Source organism: Bolinopsis microptera, chromosome 4 (genome assembly GCF_026151205.1).
Source record: "Bolinopsis microptera isolate Bmic1 chromosome 4, MBARI_Bmic_1.0, whole genome shotgun sequence".
Taxonomy (NCBI): Eukaryota; Metazoa; Ctenophora; class Tentaculata; order Lobata; family Bolinopsidae; genus Bolinopsis; species Bolinopsis microptera.
The window spans coordinates 259,938-285,006 of NC_087075.1; the positions used below are offsets into that span (position 1 = coordinate 259,938).

Genomic DNA, 25,069 nt, shown 5'->3' on the forward strand with positions numbered 1-25,069 from the left:
TGATTTTTGTATGGTCTGGGGACCCCTCCCCTGGTTGATAAGCATTTACCCCCTGGTTGATAGCATGGTCCCCCCCCCCCCCCTCTGGTGATAACGGAGCATTGTACTTCACAGCCTTTAACCGTACGATACGAATTAGCCTGACCCTACGTCCGATTTCCGGTCATTTCAAAGATAAAATGAATGAAAAATGTCGTGAAGAAGTATTTGTCGTATTTGACAGTCTTTCTTTGGTAGAATTAAAAGAACGGTATTTTTATCGAGAGCGGAATATCCTTGTCCTGATGTATCGAGATAGCAGGAAGGCCTGAGAAAGGGCTCATTTCCCAGCCACACCTGGGAATTGAGACGCGCACACGTGCACCTCAGAGTCATGTGATCACTGTGTAAAGAGAGTTACAACTAGTCACGTGACCCCCCCCAAAAAAAAAAAAAAAAAAAAAAAAAATACCGGTGTGCTGTTGGGTGATTGATGTTGGCCAGCTGCCAATCAGTTCACCCAGTTATACACTTCCCTGATATCTACTAAGTATAATCGTATTAATAGATATCGGTTTTTGCCATCCCCAAAATTTGTCAGCAGTTTATTTCATCGCTTGAAGTGCTTATGTTTAGCTCATTTCTTACACTTTACGTAATAGTAAACCTCATATAAAGTACTCTTTCTGAATTATTGTACGATGTTAGAATCGTGTAGTGATTTGTTGTCGAGGGCATTTAGATTAGCCAATCAGGGACCCTCAGGTGAGAAAGTTACATTATATACCACTATTTACCACTATATACCACTATTTACCACTACATACCACTATATAACACTATATCCACATATAACCTCTGTATACCCACTATAACACCACTATATACCCAACTTATACCATATATAGCACCATATACCAACATATTGCCATATACCACTATATATACCACCATATACCATATACCACTATATACCACCATATACCACTATACACCACCATATACCACTATATACCACCATATACCACTATATACCATATACCACTATATATACCACCATATACCACTATATACCACTATATACCACCATATACCATATACCACTATATATACCACTATATACCACTATATACCACTATATACCACTATATACCATATACCACTATAAATACCACTATATACCACTATATACCACTATATACCACTATATATACCATATATACCACTATATACCACTATATAGTCTATACCCACTACTAGTATAAAGTGACAATCTTCCAACTTATCAGAGTGATAAAATAATTCTTAAAGCGATGATTTTACAGTATCAGCAACCAACAGTTTAGTTTGCTGGTATTATAGTATCAGCAGTTTAGTTTACTAAAATTTTTAGTATCAGCAGTTTTAGTTTACTAATATTTTATTCTCAAACAGTTTTAGTTTACTAATATTATAGTACAGCAGTTTAGTTGCTAATTTTTATAGTATCAGCAGTTTTTAGTTTTAACTAATTATTATAGTACAGAGTTTTGTTTACTAATATTATAGTATCAGCAGTTTAGTTTACTAATATTATAGTATCCAGCAGTTAGTTTTACAATATTATAGTACAGCAGTTTAGTTACGAATAATTAGTATCAGCAGTTTAGTTTGCTGATATTATAGTAAGCAGCATTTAGTTTACTAATATTATAGTCATCAGCAGTTTAGTTTTACTAATATTTTAGTATCACATTAGTTTGCTGATATATAGGTATCCAAAGTTTTAGATTACTAAATATTATAGTATCAGCAGTTTAGTTTACTAATATTATAGTATCAGCAGTTTAGTTTGCTGATATTATAGTATCAGCAGTTTAGTTTGCTGATATTTAGTATCAGCAGTTTAGTTTACTAATACTATAGTATCAGCAGTTTAGTTTACTAATATTATAGTATCAGCAGTTTAGTTTACTAATATTTTAGTATCAGCAGTTTAGTTTGCTGATATTATAGTATCAGCAGTTTAGTTTACTAATATTATAGTATCAGCAGTTTAGTTTGCTAATATTATAGTATCAGCAGTTTAGTTTACTAATATTATAGTATCAGCAGTTTAGTTTACTAATATTATAGTATCAGCAGTTAGTTTAACTAATCTTATAAGTACAGCTGTTAGTTGCTGATATTATAGGTATCAGCATTTAGTTACTATATTATAGTATCAGCAGTTTAGTTTGCTGATATATAGTAATCAGCAGTGTTAGTTTACTAAACTTTTTAGTATCACAAGTTTAGTTTTACTGATATTATAGTATCAGCAGTTTAGTTTACTAATATTATAGTATCAGCAGTTTAGTTTACTAATATTATAGTATCAGCAGTTTAGTTTACTAATATTATAGTATCAGCAGTTAGTTTGCTGATATTATAGTATCAGCAGTTTAGTTTACTAATATTATAGTATCAGCAGTTTAGTTTGCTGATATTATAGTATCAGCAGTTTAGTTTACTAATATTTTAGTATCAGCAGTTTAGTTTACTGATATTATAGTATCAGCAGTTTAGTTTACTAATATTATAGTATCAGCAGTTTAGTTTACTATACTAATTATTATAGGATCAGCAGTTTTGTTAACTAATATTAGAGTGATCAGCAGTTTTAGTTCTGCCTATTATTATATTATCAGCAGTTTACTGATTGATTAGTTATTTGCTCCTGTTGACTGTACTAGTTGCAGTGTGTTACTGATATAATGATGAATGCTCCTTCACCCTGTAAATATTACTGGTAATTTAATTGTATTTGATGCTGAGCCCCTGTGCTCGTGTCCCCGCTGTAAAAGTAAGCCACGTGGGAGCTATTACTGTTTAATTTGTTGCCACTTTAAGTTTAAAACAGAGCTGAGAAATTCTCATGGTTAAGTTACTGGTGGGTGAGGGTATAGCAGGGTACAGGGTGCTGTGAGAAGATATGGACATGTTCAACAATAACAACATGTTTTTAAATGAAGTTAACGTATGAGACACTGGCTCCTGCTTACATAAGATCAAAAGATAATTTAAGTGATCTTAGGAGTCAACTGTAGTGAGTTATGACGTCATGAATTGAGAATGTAGCGATTATTATTTCCTTATCTCTATGGCAGAATTTTAACTGAATATTAGTATAATATTAACAACATTTCCTTCAGTCCGCTCTAAACATCTCCCCACTATTTAAAACTATTCATGTTAACTCACTGACTTAAAAAAAAAAAAAGCGGCCCCCCCCCCCATTTTAGTAATACTGTGTATTCATAATTTGTTTTTGACAAGCTTTATTCAAGCAGAGATTTAAACTATATCCAAGCAATAAATAAACTCATCGGATAGTTCATTAACGAGCGGTCACCTGATAACCACGAGTACACCCCGTGATCCTTTAGACGAATCACGTGATATGCAAATTCTAGAGGAAGGGCACGTGGGCAGTCACACGAGGAGCTGTTCATTGATCGAGCCGACTTAGTGTACTTGTTACTAAGTTTTAGTGTCGGAATGCGTGTTTAAATTCCATGCAATTATATCATTATTGCTGGAATACTGGATCACTCAAAGTTGTAAATTTGCACATTTTAAATTTTATACTGCCACCTTTTTCTAAACATAAAGCATATGATATAGCATACTACCTCAATAAATGTGGCACGTTACCAGCATTCTCTATCATTTGTTGGAATATATTCAAATAGCTCACTTACACTGCAACTTCTCCCTCCCTCCCTCCCTCCCTCCCTCCCTCCCTCCCTCCCTCCCTCCCTCCCTCCCTCCCTCCCTCCCTCTCCCTCCCTCTCCCTCCCTCTCCCTCCCTCCCTCCCTCCCTCCCTCCCTCCCTCCACCCCTTCCTCCCTCCACCCCTTCCTCCCTCCCTCCCTCCCTCCCTCCCTCCCTCCCTCCCTCCCTCCCTCCCCCCTCCCTCCCTCCCTCCCTACCTCCCTCCCTCCCTCCCTCCCTCCCTCCTCCCTCCCTCCCTCCCTCCACCCCTTCCTCCCTCCCCCCTCCCTCCCTCCCTCCCTCCCTCCGTCCCTCCCTCCGTCCCTCCCTCCCTCCCTCCCTCCCTCCCCCCCTCCCTCCCTCCCTCCCTCCCTCCCTCCGTCCCTCCCTCCGTCCCTCCCTCCGTCCCTCCCTCCCTCCCTCCCTCCCTCCGTCCCTCCCTCCCTCCCTCCCTCTCCCTCCTCTCCCTCCCTCTCCCTCCCTCCCTCCCTCCCTCCCTCCCTCCACCCCTTCCTCCCTCCACCCCTTCCCTCCCTCCCTCCCTCCCTCCCTCCCTCCCTCCCTCCCTCCCTCCCTCCCTCCCTCCCTCCCCTCCTCCCTCCCTCCCTCCCTCCCTCCACCCCTTCCTCCCTCCCCCCTCCCCCCTCCCTCCCTCCCTCCCTCCCTCCCTCCCTCCGTCCCTCCCTCCGTCCCTCCCTCCCTCCCTCCCTCCCCCCCTCCCTCCCTCCCTCCCTCCCTCCCTCCCTCCGTCCCTCCCTCCCTCCGTCCCTCCCTCCGTCCCTCCCTCCCTCCCTCCCTCCCTCCCTCCCTCCCTCCCTCCCTCCCTCCCTCCCCCTCCCTCCCTCCCTCCCTCCCTCCCTCCCTCCCTCCCTCCCTCCCTCCCTCCCTCCCTCCCTCCCTCCCTCCCTCCCTCCCTCCCTCCCTCCCTCCCTCCCTCCCTCCACCCCTTCCTCCCTCCCTCCCTCCCTCCCTCCCTCCCTCCCTCCCTCCCTCCCTCCCTCCCTCCCTCCCTCCGTCCCTCCCTCCCTCCCTCCCTCCCTCCCTCCCTCCCTCCCTCCCTCCCTCCCTCCCTCCCTCCCTCCCTCCCTCCCTCCCTCCCTCCCTCCCTCCCTCCCTCCCTCCCTCCCTCCCTCCCTCCCTCCCTCCCTCCCTCCCTCCCTCCCTCCGTCCCTCCCTCCCTCCCTCCCTCCCTCCCTCCCTCCCTCCCTCCCTCCCACGACTGTGGCTCAAGCCTCAACCAACGAACTAAAATGGTGACAATCGTCGCAATATATCACTAAGTGCGGACGAGACCAAAGACCACTGCAAATTAGAGATGAAAGTCAGAATGGAAACGTACGGATTCACGAACTTAAATTATAGAGTCTACATATCTGTTTGTTTGAATTAAGGTCTCATAAAGAAAAGCAAACAAGTTTATTTTGTAAACATTGTCAGAGCTATTTACACGTTGTTTAGAAAACAAAGTTCGCTCGGTAAACTAAGCTGCGGTTTAATAACGTGCACACTGCACACTCCTACTGCACACCCACACTGCACACCCTTACTGCACACCCACACTGCACACCCTTACTGTGACAACAGCAATCCTGTTTGTTTCCATGACAACAGCAATCCTGTTTGTTTCCATGACAACAGCAATCCTGTTTGTTTCCATGACAACAGCAATCCTGTTTGTTTCCATGACAACAGCAATCCTGTTTGTTTCCATGACAACAGCAATCCTGTTTGTTTCCATGACAACAGCAATTCTGTTTGTTTCCATGACAACAGCAATCCTGTTTGTTTCCATGACAACAGCAATCCTGTTTGTTTCCATGACAACAGCAATTCTGTTTGTTTCCATGACAACAGCAATCCTGTTTGTTTCCATGACAACAGCAATTCTGTTTGTTTCCATGACAACAGCAATTCTGTTTGTTTCCATGACAACAGCAATTCTGTTTGTTTCCATGACAACAGCAATTCTGTTTGTTTCCATGACAATATTTTACAGTAATCTTGTTTTTTACTTTGATAATGATCAACTTGTTTATCGCTATGACAACAGTCATCATGTTTCTATATATGACAACAGTACAAATATTTGTTGCTATGACAACGGTAATCTTGTTTGATATATTACAACAGTACAAATATTTGTTGCTATGACAACAGTAATCTTGTTTGCTGTATGACAACAGTACAAATATTTGTTGCTATGACAACAGTAATCTTGTTTGTTCCCATTATAAAAGTTTTCATTTCAGAAGCGTCTCATACTCAAGATGATCTATCAAGCTGTGTTATTACCTCTAACGGAAGTGAGTTATTAATTACCAGATTTACATTTAAAATTATACTTAATACATTATTCAAAAGTTTAAGTGGAGCTAATCGTTGATTTTCAGTTGTAATTTACAAATTTTCATCCTTAAAACCACGGTTGATTTTCATCCTTAAAATCAAAATAAATATCTGAATGAAAGTGAAAATGTTATTTCAGATTTTACCAAAACCCATAATTGGGTCTGTCTCCCTTTCCCAAACAAAAGGAGATGATATCAATTGGAATAACCGTTCTAAAATGCAAAATGATACCGAGAATGAAATGGGTCGCTCGCTTTTCCCATTTCTTCATGGCTTACGAATTTTAATCAGTTTAACTTTGGGTTTCCGTTTATTACATCGATGACACTCTCTAGAAACCCCTTAGGCCTAGGGTTGCTTTTAGGCCGATACCTAGTACTAATTGGGATAAAGGCGGTAATAACTAGTTAGTGTCCAATTAGCTGAGGTTTATCGAATCTTTATTTCCGAGTACTGCCTCTGGGTTGTGCTGCTTAATTTATCACAATTGTAAATGAATAGAATGGGAAAAGCGAGCGACCGATTTCATTCTCGGAATCATTTTGCATTTGAGAACGGTTATTCCAATTGATATCATTTCCTTTTGTTTGAGAAAGTGAGACACTGCAACGTTCCACTCTACCTAAATATGGGTTTTGGTAAAATATAATTTCTTTTTGGTTAATATCAGGGTCCTTGACAAAGTCGAAATGTAAAAACTTCATTATTCATTAATAAGGGGGTAATTTCAACGATTTCAAAATTGTTCCTTTTAAAACATTTCCTTGTGTTTGAATTAGTATATGTAACATTATTTCAGCAAGATACGGGACATGTGATATGCATAATGCAGTATGACAGTAACATTATTTCAGCAAGATACGGGACATGTGATATCCAGTATGACAGTAACATTATTTCAGCAAGATACGGGACATGTGATATGCAGTATGACAGTAACATTATTTCAGCAAGATACGGACATGTGATATGCAGTATGACAGTAACATTATTTCAGCAAGATACGGGACATGTGATATGCAGTATGACAGTAACATTATTTCAGCAAGATACGGGACATGTGATATGCAGTATGACAGTAACATTATTTCAGCAAGATACGGGACATGTGATATGCAGTATGACAGTAACATTATTTCAGCAAGATACGGGACATGTGATATGGAGTATGACAGTAACATTATTTCAGCAAGATACGGGACATGTGATATGCAGTATGACAGTAACATTATTTCAGCAAGATACGGGACATGTGATATGCAGTATGACAGTAACATTATTTCAGCAAGATACGGGACATGTGATATGCAGTATGACAGTAAAATTATTTCAGCAAGATACGGGACATGTGATATGCAGTATGACAGTAACCTTATTTCAGCAAGATACGGGACATGTGATATGCAGTATGACAGTAAAATTATTTCAGCAAGATACGGGACATGTGATATGCAGTATGACAGTAACCTTATTTCAGCAAGATACGGGACATGTGATATGCAGTATGACAGTAACCTTATTTCAGCAAGATACGGGACATGTGATATGCAGTATGACAGTAAAATTATTTCAGCAAGATACGGGACATGTGATATGCAGTATGACAGTAACATTATTTCAGCAAGATACAGGACATGTGATATGCAGTATGACAGTAACATTATTTCAGCAAGATACGGGACATGTGATATGCAGTATGACAGTAACATTATTTCAGCAAGATACGGGACATGTGATATGCAGTATGACAGTAACATTATTTCAGCAAGATACAGGACATGTGATATGCAGTATGACAGTAACATTATTTCAGCAAGATACGGGACATGTGATATGCAGTATGACAGTAACATTATTTCAGCAAGATACGGGACATGTGATATGCAGTATGACAGTAACATTATTTCAGCAAGATACGGGACATGTGATATGCAGTATGACAGTAACATTATTTCAGCAAGATACGGGACATGTGATATGCAGTATGACAGTAACATTATTTCAGCAAGATACGGGACATGTGATATGCAGTATGACAGTAACATTATTTCAGCAAGATACGGGACATGTGATATGGAGTATGACAGTAACATTATTTCAGCAAGATACGGGACATGTGATATGCAGTATGACAGTAACATTATTTCAGCAAGATACGGGACATGTGATATGCAGTATGACAGTAACATTATTTCAGCAAGATACGGGACATGTGATATGCAGTATGACAGTAAAATTATTTCAGCAAGATACGGGACATGTGATATGCAGTATGACAGTAACCTTATTTCAGCAAGATACGGGACATGTGATATGCAGTATGACAGTAACATTATTTCAGCAAGATACGGGACATGTGATATGCAGTATGACAGTAACATTATTTCAGCAAGATACGGGACATGTGATATGCAGTATGACAGTAACCTTATTTCAGCAAGATACGGGACATGTGATATGCAGTATGACAGTAAAATTATTTCAGCAAGATACGGGACATGTGATATGCAGTATGACAGTAACATTATTTCAGCAAGATACAGGGACATGTGATATGCAGTATGACAGTAACATTATTTCAGCAAGATACGGGACATGTGATATGCAGTATGACAGTAACATTATTTCAGCAAGATACGGGACATGTGATATGCAGTATGACAGTAACATTATTTCAGCAAGATACGGGACATGTGATATGCAGTATGACAGTAACATTATTTCAGCAAGATACGGGACATGTGATATGCAGTATGACAGTAACATTATTTCAGCAAGATACGGGACATGTGATATGCAGTATGACAGTAACATTATTTCAGCAAGATACGGGACATGTGATATGCAGTATGACAGTAACATTATTTCAGCAAGATACGGGACATGTGATATGCAGTATGACAGTAACATTATTTCAGCAAGATACGGGACATGTGATATGCAGTATGACAGTAACATTATTTCAGCAAGATACGGGACATGTGATATGCAGTATGACAGTAACATTATTTCAGCAAGATACGGGACATGTGATATGCAGTATGACAGTAACATTATTTCAGCAAGATACGGGACATGTGATATGCAGTATGACAGTAACATTATTTCAGCAAGATACGGGACATGTGATATGCAGTATGACAGTAACATTATTTCAGCAAGATACGGGACATGTGATATGCAGTATGACAGTAACATTATTTCAGCAAGATACGGGACATGTGATATGCAGTATGACAGTAACATTATTTCAGCAAGATACGGGACATGTGATATGCAGTATGACAGTAACATTATTTCAGCAAGATACAGGGACATGTGATATGCAGTATGACAGTAACATTATTTCAGCAAGATACGGGACATGTGATATGCAGTATGACAGTAACGTTATTTCAGCAAGATACGGGACATGTGATATGCAGTATGACAGTAACCTTATTTCAGCAAGATACGGGACATGTGATATGCAGTATGACAGTAACATTATTTCAGCAAGATACGGGACATGTGATATGCAGTATGACAGTAACATTATTTCAGCAAGATACGGGACATGTGATATGCAGTATGACAGTAACATTATTTCAGCAAGATACGGGACATGTGATATGCAGTATGACAGTAACATTATTTCAGCAAGATACGGGACATGTGATATGCAGTATGACAGTAACATTATTTCAGCAAGATACGGACATGTGATATGCAGTATGACAGTAACATTATTTCAGCAAGATACAGGACATGTGATATGCAGTATGACAGTAACATTATTTCAGCAAGATACGGGACATGTGATATGCAGTATGACAGTAACGTTATTTCAGCAAGATACGGGACATGTGATATGCAGTATGACAGTAACATTATTTCAGCAAGATACGGGACATGTGATATGCAGTATGACAGTAACATTATTTCAGCAAGATACGGGACATGTGATATGCAGTATGACAGTAACATTATTTCAGCAAGATACGGGACATGTGATATGCAGTATGACAGTAACATTATTTCAGCAAGATACGGGACATGTGATATGCAGTATGACAGTAACATTATTTCAGCAAGATACGGGACATGTGATATGCAGTATGACAGTAACATTATTTCAGCAAGATACGGGACATGTGATATGCAGTATGACAGTAACATTATTTCAGCAAGATACGGGACATGTGATATGCAGTATGACAGTAACATTATTTCAGCAAGATACGGGACATGTGATATGCAGTATGACAGTAACATTATTTCAGCAAGATACGGGACATGTGATATGCAGTATGACAGTAACATTATTTCAGCAAGATACGGGACATGTGATATGCAGTATGACAGTAACATTATTTCAGCAAGATACGGGACATGTGATATGCAGTATGACAGTAACATTATTTCAGCAAGATACGGGACATGTGATATGCAGTATGACAGTAACATTATTTCAGCAAGATACGGGACATGTGATATGCAGTATGACAGTAACATTATTTCAGCAAGATACGGGACATGTGATATGCAGTATGACAGTAACATTATTTCAGCAAGATACGGGACATGTGATATGCAGTATGACAGTAACATTATTTCAGCAAGATACGGGACATGTGATATGCAGTATGACAGTAACATTATTTCAGCAAGATACGGGACATGTGATATGCAGTATGACAGTAACATTATTTCAGCAAGATACGGGACATGTGATATGCAGTATGACAGTAACATTATTTCAGCAAGATACGGGACATGTGATATGCAGTATGACAGTAACATTATTTCAGCAAGATACGGGACATGTGATATGCAGTATGACAGTAACATTATTTCAGCAAGATACGGGACATGTGATATGCAGTATGACAGTAACATTATTTCAGCAAGATACGGGACATGTGATATGCAGTATGACAGTAACATTATTTCAGCAAGATACGGGACATGTGATATGCAGTATGACAGTAACATTATTTCAGCAAGATACGGGACATGTGATATGCAGTATGACAGTAACATTATTTCAGCAAGATACGGGACATGTGATATGCAGTATGACAGTAACATTATTTCAGCAAGATACGGGACATGTGATATGCAGTATGACAGTAACATTATTTCAGCAAGATACGGACATGTGATATGCAGTATGACAGTAACATTATTTCAGCAAGATACGGGACATGTGATATGCAGTATGACAGTAACATTATTTCAGCAAGATACGGGACATGTGATATGCAGTATGACAGTAACATTATTTCAGCAAGATACGGGACATGTGATATGCAGTATGACAGTAACATTATTTCAGCAAGATACGGGACATGTGATATGCAGTATGACAGTAACATTATTTCAGCAAGATACGGGACATGTGATATGCAGTATGACAGTAACATTATTTCAGCAAGATACGGGACATGTGATATGCAGTATGACAGTAACGTTATTTCAGCAAGATACGGGACATGTGATATGCAGTATGACAGTAACATTATTTCAGCAAGATACGGGACATGTGATATGCAGTATGACAGTAACATTATTTCAGCAAGATACGGGACATGTGATATGCAGTATGACAGTAACATTATTTCAGCAAGATACGGGACATGTGATATGCAGTATGACAGTAACATTATTTCAGCAAGATACGGGACATGTGATATGCAGTATGACAGTAACATTATTTCAGCAAGATACGGGACATGTGATATGCAGTATGACAGTAACATTATTTCAGCAAGATACGGGACATGTGATATGCAGTATGACAGTAACATTATTTCAGCAAGATACGGGACATGTGATATGCAGTATGACAGTAACATTATTTCAGCAAGATACGGGACATGTGATATGCAGTATGACAGTAACATTATTTCAGCAAGATACGGGACATGTGATATGCAGTATGACAGTAACATTATTTCAGCAAGATACGGACATGTGATATGCAGTATGACAGTAACATTATTTCAGCAAGATACGGGACATGTGATATGCAGTATGACAGTAACATTATTTCAGCAAGATACGGGACATGTGATATGCAGTATGACAGTAACATTATTTCAGCAAGATACGGGACATGTGATATGCAGTATGACAGTAACATTATTTCAGCAAGATACGGGACATGTGATATGCAGTATGACAGTAACATTATTTCAGCAAGATACGGGACATGTGATATGCAGTATGACAGTAACATTATTTCAGCAAGATACGGGACATGTGATATGCAGTATGACAGTAACATTATTTCAGCAAGATACGGGACATGTGATATGCAGTATGACAGTAACATTATTTCAGCAAGATACGGGACATGTGATATGCAGTATGACAGTAACATTATTTCAGCAAGATACGGGACATGTGATATGCAGTATGACAGTAACATTATTTCAGCAAGATACGGGACATGTGATATGCAGTATGACAGTAACATTATTTCAGCAAGATACGGGACATGTGATATGCAGTATGACAGTAACATTATTTCAGCAAGATACGGGACATGTGATATGCAGTATGACAGTAACAATATTTCAGCAAGATACGGGACATGTGATATGCAGTATGACAGTAACAATATTTCAGCAAGATACGGGACATGTGATATGCAGTATGACAGTAACAATATTTCAGCAAGATACGGGACATGTGATATGCAGTATGACAGTAACATTATTTCAGCAAGATACGGGACATGTGATATGCAGTATGACAGTAACATTATTTCAGCAAGATACGGGACATGTGATATGCAGTATGACAGTGGCCTTATTTCAGCAAGATACGGGACATGTGATATGCAGTATGACAGTAACATTATTTCAGCAAGATACGGGACATGTGATTTGCAGTATGACAGTAACATTATTTCAGCAAGATACGGGACATGTGATATGCAGTATGACAGTAACATTATTTCAGCAAGATACGGGACATGTGATATGCAGTATGACAGTAACATTATTTCAGCAAGATACGGGACATGTGATATGCAGTATGACAGTAACAATATTTCAGCAAGATACGGGACATGTGATATGCAGTATGACAGTAACATTATTTCAGCAAGATACGGGACATGTGATATGCAGTATGACAGTAACATTATTTTAGCAAGATACGGGACATGTGATATGCAGTATGACAGTAACATTATTTTAGCAAGATACGGGACATGTGATATGCAGTATGACAGTAACATTATTTCAGCAAGATACGGGACATGTGATATGCAGTATGACAGTAAAATTATTTCAGCAAGATACGGGACATGTGATATGCAGTATGACAGTAACATTATTTCAGCAAGATACGGGACATGTGATATGCAGTATGACAGTAACATTATTTCAGCAAGATACGGGACATGTGATATGCAGTATGACAGTAACATTATTTCAGCAAGATACGGGACATGTGATATGCAGTATGACAGTGGCCTTATTTCAGCAAGATACGGGACATGTGATATGCAGTATGACAGTAACATTATTTCAGCAAGATACGGGACATGTAATATGCAGTATGACAGTAACATTATTTCAGCAAGATACGGGACATGTGATATGCAGTATGACAGTAACATTATTTCAGCAAGATACGGGACATGTGATATGCAGTATGACAGTAACATTATTTCAGCAAGATACGGGACATGTGATATGCAGTATGACAGTAACATTATTTCAGCAAGATACGGGACATGTGATATGCAGTATGACAGTAACATTATTTCAGCAAGATACGGGACATGTGATATGCAGTATGACAGTAACATTATTTCAGCAAGATACGGAACATGTGATTTGCAGTATGACAGTAACGTTATTTCAGCAAGATACGGGACATGTGATATGCAGTATGACAGTAACATTATTTCAGCAAGATACGGGACATGTGATATGCAGTATGACAGTAACATTATTTCAGCAAGATACGGGACATGTGATATGCAGTATGACAGTAACATTATTTCAGCAAGATACGGGACATGTGATATGCAGTATGACAGTAACGTTATCCCTCTTGCCTCCTCACAAGTAAGTTCTTCTTAATCAACAATAAATTTACCATCACTACAATTGAACGGAGTCATTTGCTGTAGCAGCGCTATCTCCTATACCTACCTATGTACCTACCTATATCTCGTACCAATTTATTTTGTATTTGCTTTCACATAAGTTTTTATCGAGTCTACTCGCGCAACAACGAGCGCAAAGTGGCCTGGCACAAGCATCAACATTCAATAAGGGGACTGTTAAAACAAAATGATCATTTTCAAAATCTTTCTTTTTTTGTAAATTATATTAATATTAAATCTAAATGAAAATCTAAATCTTATTGTTATTATCTTAACAGTCACAGGTCATTGTTGTAACTTAAGATTTTAAATTTGTATTCCTTGTATTCCTTGTATTCCTATTCCTTTACTAACTGAAGACCGACTCCAAGTGTATGGGTGACATTAAATGGTGTGATGTGTTACTTGTTCAATGACGTCACTACTTGTTTAATGACGTCACTACTTGTTTAATGACCTCACTACTTGTTTAATGACGTCATTACTTGTTTAATGACGTCACTACTTGTTTAATGACGTCACTACTTGTTTAATGACGTCACTACTTGTTTAATGACGTCACTACTTGTTTAATGACGTCACTACTTGTTTAATGACGTCACTACTTGTTTAATGACGTCACTACTTGTTTAATGACGTCACTACTTGTTTAATGACGTCACTACTTGTTTAATGACGTCACTACTTGTTTAATGACGTAACTACTTGTTTAATGACGTCACTACTTGTTTAATGACGTCACTACTTGTTTAATGACGTCACTACTTGTTTAATGACGTCACTACTTGTTTAATGACGTCACTACTTGTTTACCTCAGAGCGAAGTGAGCACAGCAGGGACTGATAATACGGATGTAAAGCCGCCCTACAGTTACGTTGCTATGATAGCAATGGCTATAAGGGACTCTCCAGAGAAGAAGCTAACGTTAAGTCAGATTTATCAGTACATTATCGACAAGTTCCCTTACTACAACAAGAATAAGAAAGGTAAGTTATTGTAAACGGGATGTTATACACGTAATTACACATAAATCCCTTACTCCTTCGTAAATCTAACAAAGTATGGAATCGACCCTTTAAATAACAGCCCAAATTATGGGTTTTGAGGTACATCAACACAAAATTCTGAAGTTAAGAAAAATTTCAAACGATTGTCTACAGACCAGTTTTTGGATTTTGTAATTTCGATATTCAGAAGTAAAGTTATGACCCGTTGAAAAATATTGATTTCATCATAAAATACACATAAAATTTCAAACACGCCAATAATTCTGACACATTTATCTCTGGTAAATTACGAGATTCGAGTTTTTTAATTTCCCTTCCCCTGCTTATTGGGAGTGAGTAAACAATAATCTACCAGGTTCCCGGTATTACGATAACAATAAAACTACAATTTACCAGGTTCCCGGTATTACGATAACAATAAAACTACAATTTACCAGGTTCCCGGTATCATGATAACAATAAAACTGTAATCTACCAGGTTCCCGGTATCACGATAACAATAAAACTGTAATCTACCAGGTTCCCGGTATTACGATAACAATAAAACTGTAATCTACCAGGTTCCCGGTATCATGATCACAATAAAACTGTAATCTACCAGGTTCCCGGTATTACGATAACAATAAAACTACAATTTACCAGGTTCCCGGTATCATGATTACAATAAAACTGTAATTTACCAGGTTCCCGGTATCATGATAACAATAAAAGGGATAAAACTACAATTTACCAGGTTCCCGGTATCATGATAACAATAAAACTACAATTTACCAGGTTCCCGGTATTACGATAACAATAAAACTGTAATTTACCAGGTTCCCGGTATTACGATAACAATAAAACTACAATTTACCAGGTTCCCGGTATCATGATAACAATAAAACTGTAATTTACCAGGTTCCCGGTATCATGATCACAATAAAACTGTAATCTACCAGGTTCCCGGTATTACGATAACAATAAAACTACAATTTACCAGGTTCCCGGTATCATGATTACAATAAAACTGTAATCTACCAGGTTCCCGGTATCATGATAACAATAAAAGGGATAAAACTACAATTTACCAGGTTCCCGGTATCATGATAACAATAAAACTACAATTTACCAGGTTCCCGGTATTACGATAACAATAAAACTGTAATTTACCAGGTTCCCGGTATTACGATAACAATAAAACTACAATTTACCAGGTTCCCGGTATCATGACCACAATAAAACTGTAATCTACCAGGTTCCCGGTATCATGACCACAATAAAACTGTAATCTACCAGGTTCCCGGTATCACGATAACAATAAAACTGTAATTTACCAGGTTCCCGGTATTACGATAACAATAAAACTATAATCTACCAGGTTCCCGGTAAAATGATAACAATAAAACTGTAATTTACCAGTTTTACCAGAACCTACACTTTAATATACTTTAATATGGTTCAAAATTTTGAATGGAGATAATATAGGTATATTAAAGTATATTAAAGTTTAATATGGTTCCCCCCCCCCCCCCCCCCCCAATAAAACTGTAGTCTACCAGGTTCCAGGTATAATGATCCCAATAAAACTATAATTTACCAGGTTGGCAGAACAGTATCCGCCATAATCTGTCGCTGAACGAGTGTTTCGTGAAGATTCCTCGGGAAGGAGGAGAGAGGAAGGGGAACTACTGGACCCTGGATCAGAGTTGTGATGATATGTTTGAGAAGGGAAATTACAGGTGGGACTAGGATCCAATCAATTATATTTTTATTTATGTTAGTCAACAGTTGTGCAGCTGCAGCAGAACTAGGATGATGCTACAGAAGACAACTTAGCAAAATATTGACTTTTCCAAGAAAATAATTATAAACCCAATCAGTCTACCTAGTTAACTTTGAAACGTCAACTGAACCCAAATGTCACTAGAAATCTAGGGATCACTTGACAATCAAACAGGTTTTCACATTTAAGCTACCTCCCACTTTTAATTTTTGGTGAAAATTAAAAGTTGGATAATAACGGTGTTGCACTATGCCCTGCTACTAAAGTAACGTGCACGTGTAAACATTACTGGAATAACATTATCATCAGTTTTGTTGTCATTACGTAGTGTTTAGTCATTGCTACATTTGATTGGCTGTATCTGAGGTCGGGATGGATATTTCTTGATACGATAAAAACTGACTCTCTAAGATTGAGTAATAATGCAACCACGGGCATTTTAGTTAAATATAAAGATATGTTTTTATAGACATTTTTGTCTTGAACACGTCCCGGGCTAACGTACGTACGTGCGTTCCAAAAACAAAGGCGCGAGATCTGAGCCTAACCGGTGCAGTTGTAATATGACCTGGGTTCAGTTATCGTTTTGGGATTTAGGCTGACTAGGCACCCGATTAAGCTGATTGGGCGCCCTGTTAACAGTGTTGCACCCCGATTCTAAACGATCGCCCAATTTTACAGCCAAACATTTTATCTCAACGTTTATAAAAAAATAGATCTGGTACCCTGGTTTAACGCAATTTTATGACTTTAGTGACTTAGTAGCAGAGTATACAGTTATACAATATACACTTCATCCGGAAACCTAAATCATATTTTTGACCGACTTTCTCAGAAGGAGGCGGAGAATGAAGCGCCCGATTAGACCCTCTCCATACTCAACACGACTATACGGACACATCAACTTTCCTTACAACCACCAAGTAAGTACATACTCAACACGACTATACGGACACCTCAACTTTCCTTACAACCACCAAGTAAGTACATACTCAACACGACTATACGGACACCTCAACTTTCCTTACAACCACCAAGTAAGTATATACTCAACACGACTATACGGACACCTCAACTTTCCTTACAACCACCAAGTAAGTACATACTCAACACGACTATACGGACACCTCAACTTTCCTTACAACCACCAAGTAAGTACATACTCAACACGACTATACGGACACCTCAACTTTCCTTACAACCACCAAGTAAGTACATACTCAACACGACTATACGGACACCTCAATTTTCCTTACAACCACCAAGTAAGTACATACTCAACACGACTATACGGACACCTCAACTTTCCTTACAACCACCAGGTACATAAATTATAATTAATTACATAATTAATTATCTACTCCAGTAGCAGGGAGGGGTTGAGTGTGCACTTCGATGTATAGAGTTTTTTGCTACTGAATCGGGTTAAATAGGTCATTGGTAACTCAAATCACCGAGGGGCGCATTTTGTATCGCTAGTCCCAGTCCTACAGGGCGAAATTTCTAAATTGCCCTCGGGCGAAAATTTGGGATTTTTGTATCTCGGCTTCTAAAAGACTTAGAGATTTGAATATTGGCTTAAAATAACCGCAATAGCCTTATTTATATACAAGTTATGAAGCAATCTAAGGTCTCAAGTGCCTAGTTTTAAAGATATTCACGAAAAACCGTTTTTTGGCTCATCGCAGCCTGAAATACCGGATTATTTTTTATCTCGAGCTAGAAAGGTCGTAGAAACTTCTCCTATATTGAAAAATATGCGCAATGAGCACATTTATATAAGACTTATGAATCATTATATGCTCTAAAATGCTTATTTGTAGAGATATTAGCAAAAATCGGTAATTTTGGTTACACCAATACAAATTTGGTAATTCATTTTGTCTTTTTGTTGCAAATATTCACGTTGCAATTTTCAAGATGCAGTTTGTTGCTATCGATAGGACTTTATATGCTATTGCATGGTTTTGATACAATCCTTCAGCACCTGACATAGGCAATAGGGGTCACAAACCCTGAAATGTCAGGAACTGGGCAGTGGCCGAGATAAATATTTGATAATTACTTGGACTCTTGACTCACATACATCTTTTCAACGGTTAGTTAGACATCTTAAACCAGTATTGAACGTTGAGTAAAACTTCTGATCCATTTGTAGCTCAAGTGATGTGCCCCAAAACCTCACGCCTGAGTGACAGTGGGCCTTATCGATCATGAGCCGCAAATCACAATGACTTTGGGCCTCAGAGACAAGGGCATTCGTACTCTTGGCTTAAATTGGCTCTTCGTTAGTATCATCGATCAGGTTTCTAACTTCTATATCATCTGCCTGTCCAGTGTCCATCCGTCTCTTTGGGATTCATTATTACTTCAAGTTCAGCCATTTCGCTTCTGTTCAACTGTAGGCGTAATGAGGGACTTGAGTCCAGCAATAAAGTCAATATCTCTAGATTTAGCAATATCTGGTTTTGCTACTTTTAAGGTAATTGTGTTCAGCAAGCAAGTTTATAAGTTTTCAGTCGTACTGCCCCAAAGTATTGGCCCCCAGGGCACCAGTAATGCTGGAGCACTGGTAATGCACATGGTAATTATACTGATTTTTTGCTTATCATTGCTCATTTTTAAGTTCCTTTTTCAGCAGTCTTCCCTATCATACTGGCAAAAAACAGATTCACCTCCTTTATCTCTAAATATAATTTTGAACCTGGGCTATACAGGTTATCGAATGTCCACCAACCTCGTGCCCCAATTATTGTCAGCCCCAGGACCTCTCGCACCTGCAACTTTGGGTCCCAAAACTTGAAGAACTTCGGGCCCAACGATACCTGTCCTTCAGTGACTCTGTGCCCCACATAATTCTAATTTATGACTCAATGTAAATTGTAAATGCTAAGATGGACATTCGATAACCTGTAGAGCTCAGGTTCAAGATTATATTTAGAGATAAAGGAGGTGAATCTGTTTTTATTGCCAGTATGATAGGGAAGACTGCTGAAAAAGGAACTTAAAAATGAGCTATGTTAAGCAAAAAATCAGCATAATTACCATGTGCATTAACCAGTGCTCCAGCATTACTGGTGCTCTGGGGGCCAATACTTTGGGGCAGTACGACTGAAAACTTACAAACTTGCTTGCTGAACACAATTACCTTAAAAGTAGCGAAACCAGATATTGCTAATTGACTTTATTGCTGGACTGAAGTCCCTCATTACGCCTACAGTTGAACAGAAGCGAAATGGCTGAACTTGAAGTAATAATGAATCTCAAAGAGACGGATGGACACTGGACAGGCAGATGATATAGAAGTTAGAAACCTGATCGATGATACTAACGAAGAGCCAATTTAAGCCAAGAGTACGAATGCCCTTGTCTCTGAGGCCCAAAGTCATTGTGATTTGCGGCTCATGATCGATAAGGCCCACTGTCACTCAGGCGTGAGGTTTTGGGGCACATCACTTGAGCTACAAATGGATCAGAAGTTTTACTCAACGTTCAATACTGGTTTAAGATGTCTAACTAACCGTTGAAAAGATGTATGTGAGTCAAGAGTCCAAGTAATTATCAAATATTTATCTCGGCCACTGCCCAGTTCCTGACATTTCAGGGTTTGTGACCCCTATTGCCTATGTCAGGTGCTGAAGGATTGTATCAAAACCATGCAATAGCATATAAAGTCCTATCGATAGCAACAAACTGCATCTTGAAAATTGCAACGTGAATATTTGCAACAAAAAGACAAAATGAATTACCAAATTTGTATTGGTGTAACCAAAATTACCGATTTTTGCTAATATCTCTACAAATAAGCATTTTAGAGCATATAATGATTCATAAGTCTTATATAAATGTGCTCATTGCGCATATTTTTCAATATAGGAGAAGTTTCTACGACCTTTCTAGCTCGAGATAAAAAATAATCCGGTATTTCAGGCTGCGATGAGCCAAAAAACGGTTTTTCGTGAATATCTTTAAAACTAGGCACTTGAGACCTTAGATTGCTTCATAACTTGTATATAAATAAGGCTATTGCGGTTATTTTAAGCCAATATTCAAATCTCTAAGTCTTTTAGAAGCCGAGATACAAAAATCCCAAATTTTCGCCTGAGGGCAATTTAGAAATTTCGCCCTGTAGGACTGGGACTAGCGATACAAAATGCGCCCCTCGGTGATTTGAGTTACCAATGACCTATTTAACCCGATTCAGTAGCAAAAGACTCTATACATCGAAGTGCACACTCAACCCCTCCCTGCTACTGGAGTAATCATAATTATTTACATAATTAATCAAATAATTATTTTCATAATTAATCAAATAATTATTTTCATAATTAATTACATAATTAATTTTATAATTAATCAAATGATTAATTTTATAGTTAATTAAATGATAAATTCTATAATTAATTACACTTACATGATTAATTTTATAATTAATTGCATGATTGTGACTATATAATTGATGATATAACTATGATTACTATATAGTATTCACCTACAGGGGCTATCAGGGAACTGGAAGAGTTACAACTACCTGTCAGCCCCCTGGCAGAACAAAGTGTCCCCCCTGAACCTGTACGCGTACAACAACACCACTCCTCGCGTTCAGTCCCTACAACCTCTCCCTCCTGTAAACCCTCCTCCTTTTAGCATGTCTCCTCCTGAGTACTCAAGGTATTGGGAGTGTGTGACGTCACGTTAAGGAGTGTGTGACGTCACGTGAGGGAGTGTGTGACGTCACGTTAGGGAGTGTGTGACGTCACGTGAGGGAGTGTGTGACGTCACGTGAGGGAGTGTGTGACGTCACGCGGTCACGTGAGGGAGTGTGTGACGTCACGTGAGGGAGTGTGTGACGTCACGTGAGGGAGTATGTGACGTCACGTGAGGGAGTGTGTGACGTCACGTGAGGGAATGTGTGACGTCACGTGAGGGCTGTGTAATAAGAAGTGAGAAGTGTGTAAATTTACGTAAAGTGTGATGTAAGATATGAAACTGAATTTTAAGCCCTTCACCTTTCAGGCAGTTAGAAGATCATGATCAGATATCATATAGTTTGCAAATGCTAGCCAATAGACAGACTCCACTTTCAAACATTTCGTTGGTAAGCCACTTGTAGTTTGATATAATATGTTCATTTATAACGTAATCATTTTTTGGCCAATTTTTAACCCTCCCTCCTCCGTAATCTGTTTTACACATAGCTTAATTGTGTTAAAATTAAACTAGCGTAATCATTGAGAACCCCCCCCCCCTCTCAGTGATAACGTAATATGTAAACGAATCCATATATATACGTTTTCAACCAGTTTTCTGCAATGCTCGGTCGATATTTCTACGCTTGGAGCAATTTTACTCATCGTTACATAGTTAACCGATAGGCAATATAAAGTGTGTTCATTTCAGAGCAGACAAGAGCCCCAGCTCGGGTTCTGTGCACCGCCCTACATTACCAGTACTGAGAACAACACATTCGCTCTCAAGACTGAGGACACTTCTTCCGCCTCCTGCAACTTCAACCCTAGCCTCTGAACACTTGTAGACTCTACTCACCCCTAAAGTAGACTCTACTCACCCCTAAACGGGCCGCGCACGAAAATACTGTGATGGAGCTTTTTGCATGAGACTGAGATAGTGAGTTGTAGGTTTAAAGGAGCAACTGAAACCTGTAGAGGTAACTGAAACTTGTAGAGGTAACTGAAACCTGTAGAGGTAACTGAAACTTGTTGAAGTAACTGAAACCTGTAGAGGTAACTGAAACTTGTAGAGGTAACTGAAACTTGTAGAGGTAACTGAAACTTGTAGAGGTAACTGAAACTTGTAGAGGTAACTGAAACTTGTAGAGGTAACTGAAACTTGTAGAGGTAACTGAAACTTGTAGAGGTAACTGAAACTTGTAGAGGTGACTGAAACTTATAGAGGTGACTGAAACTTGTTGAGGTAACTAAAACTTGTAGAGATAACTGGAACTTGTAGAGGGAACTGAAAGTTGTTGTACTTTTGGATAATTGTAGACACTTAGCTGGTTCTATTTCTGCCCACCTATTATAGAAATGATGACAGTGACTAAAAAACAGTAACTGAAACTTGTAGAGGTGACTGAAACTTGTAGAGGTGACTGAAACTTGTAGAGGTAACTGAAACTTGTAGAGGTAACTGAAACTTGTAGAGGTAACTGAAACTTGTAGAGGTGACTGAAACTTGTTCATGAGGTAACTAAAACTTGTAGAGGTAACTGGAACTTGTAGAGGTAACTGAAACTTGTAGAGGTAACTGAAACTTGTAGAGGTAACTGAAACTTGTAGAGGTAACTGAAACTTGTAGAGGTAACTGAAACTTGTAGAGGTAACTGAAACTTGTAGAGGTGACTGAAACTTGTAGAGGTGACTGAAACTTGTAGAGGTAACTGAAACTTGTAGAGGTGACTGAAACTTGTAGAGGTGACTGAAACTTGTAGAGGTGACTGAAACTTGTTGAAGTAACTGAAACTTGTAGAGGTAACTGAAACTTGTAGAGGTAACTGAAACCTGTAGAGGTAACTGAAACTTGTAGAGGTAACTGAAACAGTGAAACTTGTTGAGGTAACTGAAACTTGTAGAGGTAACTGAAACTTGTAGAGGTAACTGAAACTTGTAGAGGTAACTGAAACTTGTAGAGGTAACTGAAACTTGTAGAGGTAACTGAAACTTGTAGAGGTAACTGAAACTTGTAGAGGTAACTGAAACTTGTAGAGGTGACTAAAACTTGTAGAGGTAACTGAAACTTGTAGAGGTAACTGAAACTTGTAGAGGTAACTGAAAGTTGTTGTACTTTTGGATAATTGTAGACACTTAGCTGGTTCTATTTCTGCCCACCTATTATAGAAATGATGACAGTGACTAAAAAACCTTTTCACATATTTTATAGCGAGAACAGTGTTGTGCATTATTGTGACATATTGATGATATAATGTAGTACAGAGAGGAGACGTACTTTAACTTCGGGTAATGAATGTTGCTTTGACTAGAATCAGGAACAATGTATTCCTTGGGGCGCATCCGACTTTAACATTTGTTGACAAGCCGGTGAGAGCCGGCCATGGTACAAATGCGGTTAAATGCGTTTACCTGAAAATGAGTGCTTCTCTGAGATTTTGTCTAGGATGCAGGGGAGGGGAGTTTTCTACACATTTTTACACCATACATAAAAAAGGCAAAAGTGTAGTGTAAAATACCCTAAAAAGCCTTAAAAAGTGTAAAAAAGTGAAATTTTTTTCTCAACAAAGGTATGTTTCACCCCTGTTTTGTCCTTTGGAAATTGTACTATGTGAAGACTGATGGGAAAAGATTTGAGAAAATAATTTGAGTGTAATTTAGTGTTAAAGTGTAATTTAGTGTACCTTTTTTACTGCACTTTTTACTACACCATACACCAAAAATACAAAAGTGTAGTGACATTTTATAATATTCATATCTATCATAATCCTTAATAATAACAAACAAGTTTGTACTTGTAGTGGATTTAGATTTTTGATTTGGGGGTGGACATCAATATGAACGCTATAGGGATCCACAGCACATACTAATAATCTCAGAATGTGTGTGGGTGGGTGCGTGCGCGTATGAATTATACGCGCACGCACCCACCCACGCTATAATTTCCAAACAAAAAACGGTTAGAGTTATAGGATTGGTTTTTTCTGTATAGTTTCAACAAAACTCTGACGAAGCCAATAATTAATTTTTTTAATCGGCCGGTGCTAAGTGGTTTAATTGATGGTTTTGTACCCCAAATATGATACTAAAGTGTCTCACTTTTTCTTACACTCTCCCCATTAGCTCCCCTAATAATAATTACAGCTTTGGTATAATTATATAATTAGGTAATGAGGCAGTTGAGCCCGAGCGTGCTTAATCACTCTACAGTCGATCTTCGAGATTGTTCTATAAGTCAAGTTGAATCGATGTATTTTCGGACACTGATTTCGAATCACCGAAAAACTGTCTTGATCGTGATATGATTATGATTATGACCGTAGTTAGTCTAATTTCTCGTTAGGGTTTCAGCACATGCTTTTGTCAAGGATTGTGTTAGGGTTGGGATCAGATTACTAATCTGATTAGAGGGTAATAGGGTTTCGAATAGTCGTTCAGGGC

General features: G+C 38.6%; 1 protein-coding gene across 1 annotated transcript; it reads left to right on the top strand.

The window, feature by feature from the left end:
• The first annotated feature begins 5,968 nt into the window (after positions 1 to 5,968).
• Positions 5,969 to 22,594, top strand: LOC134814205 (forkhead box protein L2-like). Its single transcript, XM_063822267.1, has 8 exons — positions 5,969 to 6,017; positions 14,068 to 14,129; positions 14,989 to 15,157; positions 16,758 to 16,896; positions 17,776 to 17,863; positions 21,439 to 21,611; positions 21,957 to 22,038; positions 22,341 to 22,594. Exons 2-8 carry the CDS (start codon positions 14,088 to 14,090, stop codon positions 22,464 to 22,466), a joined length of 819 nt encoding a protein of 272 aa, XP_063678337.1. The 5' UTR covers positions 5,969 to 6,017; positions 14,068 to 14,087; the 3' UTR covers positions 22,467 to 22,594.
• Positions 22,595 to 25,069: the final 2,475 nt, after the last annotated feature.